General features: G+C 35.6%; 2 protein-coding genes across 2 annotated transcripts in view; both read left to right on the top strand.

The window, feature by feature from the left end:
• The window catches only part of LOC147818621 (uncharacterized), a 4144-nt gene extending 1882 nt beyond the window's left edge, over positions 1 to 2262 (top strand). Inside the window, exon 2 of the mRNA XM_087176383.1 lies at positions 7 to 2262. Within this exon, the coding sequence (XP_087032509.1) occupies positions 7 to 1628 (1622 nt within the window). The 3' untranslated portion in view covers positions 1629 to 2262. The remainder of the gene's footprint in view (positions 1 to 6) is intronic.
• Positions 2263 to 3910: 1648 nt separating this feature from the next.
• Positions 3911 to 6415, top strand: LOC147818620 (uncharacterized; the record flags this gene model as incomplete). Its single annotated transcript, XM_087176364.1, has 2 exons — positions 3911 to 4026; positions 5708 to 6415. A coding segment is annotated over exon 2 (705 nt), but the record flags the coding sequence as incomplete, so codon positions are not given.
• Between the last annotated feature and the right edge of the window lie 6 nt (positions 6416 to 6421).

Below are 6421 nucleotides of genomic sequence, written 5' to 3'. Positions count from 1 at the left end.
TTGAAGGAGTGATTGTAGATGATGAAAAAGAATGGATTGAAAAAATCTGTAATGTTGTAACGGCACAAACCAAACCTACTCTATATAGGGAGGGAAGAGCTGTGTTGATCATCTGTGAGACCATCAATCGAGCAAAGGTTCTCCACCATGCTCTAGGAGATAAAGTCCCAAACAAAAAGCTTTACATAAACAACAATGTGGACAATACTGCAATCTTTGCCAAGGAGCTTAAAGCAGGAGACGTCATTATAGCAACAAACCTTGCAGGTCGTGGAACAGACCTTAAGGTTTCTAAGCATGTGACGGCAGCTGGAGGTTTTTTCGCTGTGCAGACCTTCCTGCCCAAGAACGCTCGTGTGGAGGCACAGGCATTTGGCCGCACTGCAAGACAAGGATCTCCTGGGTCTGCTCAGCTCATTGTCTGCTCCAACCATCTGTCAGGACCACTTCAGTTGCGGGTTTTGGAAAAAAAAATACTGTCTTTATTGGAAAATATTACAGATACCACTCCCCTATTTCAAGATCTTTTCATGGAGCAAATGAGGTTGTATCAAAAAAGCCACAGCACAGAGGGAACCAAAAACATGTCTGAGCTCCTGTCACATATTTTGACTGAAAACTCCAAGTCAGCAATGAAGACAGCTAAAGAGGTCAGAGACAACTTAGTGGCTGAACGACTAGCTAGCTACTTGGAGTGTGATGTTCCGCAGAGAAAGAAGAAGCAAGAGCTCTTCAGTCAGTATCTGGAGGTACTAGATGATGTGTACAAAAGCAGTAACAACAAGCCAGCAGATTCAGATTTGTCTGCACTGAATGAATTCTGGGGTATGTGGCTACTTACAAACTTCGATGAGAATGACTCTATCACAGATCTGAAAAGCAGACTGAGTAGAGACCTGGACAGAGCCAGGCAAAAACTCAAGCACAGAGAATCACCCTTATCAAACCTGCACCACTACACTGCCTTTGGCAATGAGCTACGCAAAACAGGACATCTTGCAGAGAGTATCAAGATGTACACTAAAGCCATAGAGGAGGACCACTGTTGGGCAGCAATTGCATATTACAACCGTGCTTTTGCATCTTTAACCCTGCAAGACAGACACCAGGATCCAAACTGTATCAATCAAGCTCTGGAAGATCTGCAAAATGCACTCAAGTCTGTTGAGCTCTACTGTGAACAAACTGAGGTCACTCTTAGATACTCCACACAAGAAATCAACAAACCTTGCAGCGATTCAATCACTAGATTTGACAAACACATGATAGCCAGACACAAAGTCTTACTGTTTTTCAAGGCAAACATTAATGAGGCCATAAAGAAGGTAGACAGGGCCAGAGACATGGGTGGGCATGTAAAAGTGGAGGAGAGTATTGTCTACTTTCTCATTCCACTACTACATTTTCTGCCCTTGGCCATGCTTTTAACAGAATCAGTGACTGTAATTCGCTCCAGAGACCCTCTTATGATCCACCAGGTCATCAACCATCCCTCTTTTGATATATCAAGTGAACTCAGGTGTCTTGAATCCCTGGGCCTGACTCATGTCTATACCTTAGACACACTGTTCTCTCTGGGTGGCTTTTTCTCAAAGATACATAGGACCATGCAACAAACTTTTAATTAGATGCCAGGTATTCAGGATGTGGACAAAACAATCAAGCAAACAATGGTGTTAGGAGGAAAATTTTGTCAGCCACAGACTTGCAGGAACTAAGAAGCACAGCTGAATTCCAACTTGCTGAGAGTATTTACGTTTATCTATTTGGTTTAAAAGTTCCTTCATTGCTACATGTTGGGTGACTTCCTCATCCTTTTTGAAAACCATGTGATCCTAAGTGAACAAAAAACTTGAAAGTCAGCAGAAGAATCAACAATTGCCGATAAAATAAGTCTTAACATTATAGGACTTTTTATTTTTGCAACACACACACACACACACACACACACACACACACACACACACACACACACACTGTTGTAAAATTTGGTTTTGATCTTTATAAAATCCATTTACTTGATGCATTATTCATATTTTGTCAGATGTCATAGTAATATAATGTGATATTGACACTACACTAATGTGTATTTTATATTTTACTTAATGGAACATAGACCTTATAACACTGTAAAATGTATTTTATAATTATTGTGGATTAATACTATAAGGATCATTTAAGTTATTTAGCTTCTTTTCAGTGAGTGATTATATTTTTGTTGAAGTGTAAAATAACGTATACTGTAGTTTTTATTAAATCTGATTCTGCTTAATAAAAATCAAGCTATTATAACCACACAGCCTGATAATTATTGACTAGTTATTTGAAATACATATCATTACATTTACATATGTGGTAATAATAATTATCAAATTCTAAGAAATAACTTTCACATGATTACTGTTTTAATTATTTTCACCGTTTTAACTGTTAAGGTAACTCATCACATAAACTCAACATCAAACAGACTCCAGTTTTAAGGCTAAACAGGAACTGAATATTATCATTTCATTACTGCCACTGTGTGGTATAGTGTGGCACTGAAGGTTGCATGCACTGAAGACTGGACTCATGCATTTAAACTATATCTCAACACTGGACTAAACATATCTTCCATATCATACATTTGAATTTATTCATGAGGGAAAAACTTTTGTTGCCCACATTGATAAAACTTTTCAGCCAAGAGATTGAAAAATCTGTTTAAGTTAAAATGTTGATGTGTTTATAGAGGAAATAGTGTGCAAAAGTCAAACCAGAGTTCATTGGTTAATACTAGCGTTATGTTTTTTTCTTTTTTCTTTTTGGAATTGTCGTTGGTATGACAATCTATCGTGATGCATAGCAAATAATGTTATTTTGTAGTTGATGCTCCCCTATAGGCCTGTGTATGCTACACATCATAACACTACACAATTCCTCTTATAAAATCAGTGACTCCATACAAATTGTTTATTATACCAAAGAAGTCTTTAGAAAGAGGAACAAATAAAAGTAGTTTTATGTTTAATTTAATTCTACTAACAATTATATCACAACTCCTTAAATATAGTTTGCTTTAAAATCCCATAAAATCTGGTTGGGACCTGTAAACCAATTTCTTTTGAATTTCAAATGTTTTCATACGCTGCCTCTTTGTCTTATTGAATGAAAGGTCCTTAAGAAAGAGATATGACTGTATTGACAGATGTGAATTATCAGGACTCCCCCAGATTGATCTGGTGTCCTTCATATAAAACTGTATAGTTCAAACTAGAAGCTACAACATTACATGCTGTTACACACTGATGCTTCTGTAGTAATCATCTAATTATGTCATATGTAACAGCATATCAGTCAGAGTGGGCAAACAGTTCTTTTACTTTAATAATTAAACTACATCTTGCTGTTAATACTAATGTAGTTTTACTGAAGAAGGATTTTTCATTCTTATAATGGAGTATTTCACTGCATTTCTACTTTTACTTAATCATTATGACCTGCAGTGCTCTATTTGGCACATATTAATCAATTTGACAACACATGGCCTGCAAAAAAATCACAACACATGCAAATAAACAAATATTTTTACAATACGATATGTAGCTATACTGTAAAAATAAACCCTGCAGTTGATTTAATTTTATACATAATATTTGATTGATTTTAACACTGAAGGAAGTGAATTGTATCTTAAACTACTCTGTAGCCTGTGAAAAAACATCTTGACCAATATTCATTTAACATCACTTAGTAGTAGATATCAAAGGTATGATGACAACATTTTTGCACATGATTTGTTCATTGGAAAACCATATTTAAGATGGGTCACCACAGGTCCCTTAAGCACTCCTTGATATTTGTGCTAGAAATATGCCACGTGATTGTAAAGAAAGTGAAAGGAAAACCATGTTTCAACCATCGTAAAAAAGTCCGGGGAATTCCTACTAAAATAGAAACAGAAATAAATGAAGACAGTCAGGGTCAGGCTGTAACAGTCTTGCATGTCAGTTATATCACTTCTCATCTCTTGCATCCTGTTCAGACGTGAGTATGAGGCTACTACTAAAATACAGACAGTGAATTCATGACTTTAACCTAAACAGTGAAAAGTTATAATACCTGTATTTTGCTGTATATTTGTGATTTCTTTTTCATTGTTAGAGTAAGATAGCTGTGTGATGTGCTTGTAGTGGTAGTGAAGTCATGCAGATGGTTTTGGTTTTATTTGCCCAGGTTTTAATGCATTCATCTTTAAGATTTCTGTGTCCACTATGACACAATATGTAGATGGGATTTATTAGGTGGTGCTCAGAGGATCACAAAATGTAATTTGACAAACTGAATTCAGCAAAAATAATATCAAAAATAAATACTTTATACTTTATTAATTTAATTAATATATTGTAACATAAACTAATATTTCTGTTTTAATTCGCTTTTGTATTTACCCTTTATTAATTCCCATTTATCTAATTTCCCATTTAAATTTCCATTTCATTTTTGTTGTTTATTTATTTATTATTAGATTGTCTATCCATTTATTATTTCCCCTTTGCATTACCTTTTTACCTTTCTTTATGCATGGGGTCAACTTGTGGCTAGGTTCACAGCAGAAATGGGTACCTCCAGAGGCACTATCTATAGCTGAAAATACAACTGTCAGTCAGGTCTATCTAGTTTTTTGTGTGGACACTCTAACTGATGGTGGGTTTCACTCAGCGGCATACACAGACACAAATACTGACCCTTTTATATTCAGGAAGTGAAAGTGAAAAGAATGATTGTCTGATCAGCACAACTTTCTTTGCTACTGTAGTGGGGACCTCTGCTGGTCATTTTTGACAACACCATCTGGGAAGGACTACACAGTGTATTTCCACATATTAATTACTTAGTTTATTAATTCATGCTATGCAAGTAAATAATACATCACACATGTTTGATCAAATATTTTTCATGTCTTAATGCGAAGCAAAAAAGAGATGTGCTTGTATAATGTTACAAATTATAGAATGGCCATTCTATCCACTTGGCTCTTATTTGGAAATATTTACTTTATTTCCATGCCACCTGACTACCTTTCTTCGTTCTTCAATTCAATAAGGATTTCTTCTAATTTGATGTCTTGTTTTTTCATTTTCAAATTCTGACAACAAAAACGGAAACGGCTCTGTTTTTCCACTTTTGGTTTAAAAAAAATCCCATGATTTATTCATATTTTGGTTTTTAGTTTAAAACTAAAAAACAAACTGTCTGGATGTATTGTACTTGGCCTCTCCATTCACCTCTCTTTGTATTTATAAATTTAGTTTTCTAATTGGTCAATAGACTTGTGTGTGAGAGGCGTAGTGTTTTTCCCCCATTCTATATTAATATTTTAAATGTTTCATTAAATGGTATTCTCAGTGTTACTTTACATAGAAACATGTGACGTGATAATGTAACAAACTATAATTTTATGTTATGTCCAACAGTTATAATTATTTCAACTTTCTTTCTGAGAAATCATGTTTTGGCTTTACTAAAATACCCATTTGAGGCGTGAATCAGAACAATAAGGAATTCGAATGCCATAGCTCCTGAATTCAATCAAAATTGACCAAGGGTTGTTCAAATTACAATTAAAAAGACCCTCTTAACAGCTATATAATGTAAAACTATAAAAATATCTATCAGTCCTAATTTTTACCTATTATGTTCTGACCATACATCATATTTTTTCCAGATAATGGGTGACACTGACGCAAGTCCCAGGGGCCTAGAATTGTTTAGCAGAATCAAAGCTTTAACCAACCATACCAGTGTCTTGACAACTGAAATCAATGAAGAGCTTCTCCTCAACAAGCTGAAAGGACTGGTTACAAATATCAAATGGAGCCCAACAGTTGCTGTTGACTTGTTTGATGCTCTTATGAAACGATTTGAGTCAAATTCAACAAATGACAGATCACATTTCCTCTCATGGATGTTGGGAATGTTGCACTGTATAGAGATTCATTATATAAATCCCAGTTGGAGATGTCAAAGAGGAAAGACACTTATTGAGCTGGTCCAAGACGAGAATGTAACAGATGAAGACCTAAAGACATGTTTAGCTGATGAACAAGAAAAGCAACTGGATGAAATTATTGAGGAAATCCGTCAACAACAGTTAAACCAAATTGATGAAAAGCTTTTAGATGAGGTGAGAGACATTGTATCATCAGTTCATGAAGATCTTACTTCAGGCAATGATGGATCACAGAGGAGTGGCTTGAAGAAAGACTTGCTGAGGCTCTGTCAAGCAGCTGAGAAAACTCACTTTAGACCACGAGTGACACAGATTGTGAGCTTGTGTCTTATGGCTCTTTCCAAAACAGGGCGATTAATTCAGGTTGGCACTGGAGAAGGAAAGTCGTGTATTGTGGCGATGTTTGCAGCATTTCGAGCTATGAGAGGA

Source organism: Seriola lalandi, unplaced genomic scaffold (genome assembly GCF_002814215.2).
Source record: "Seriola lalandi dorsalis isolate HSWRI2012SDOR001 ecotype SW California unplaced genomic scaffold, Sedor1 jcf7180002054549, whole genome shotgun sequence".
NCBI lineage: Eukaryota > Metazoa > Chordata > Actinopteri > Carangiformes > Carangidae > Seriola > Seriola lalandi.
The sequence above is the reverse complement of the archived record's forward strand: the minus strand, read 5'-3'. Positions and strand labels throughout refer to the sequence as shown.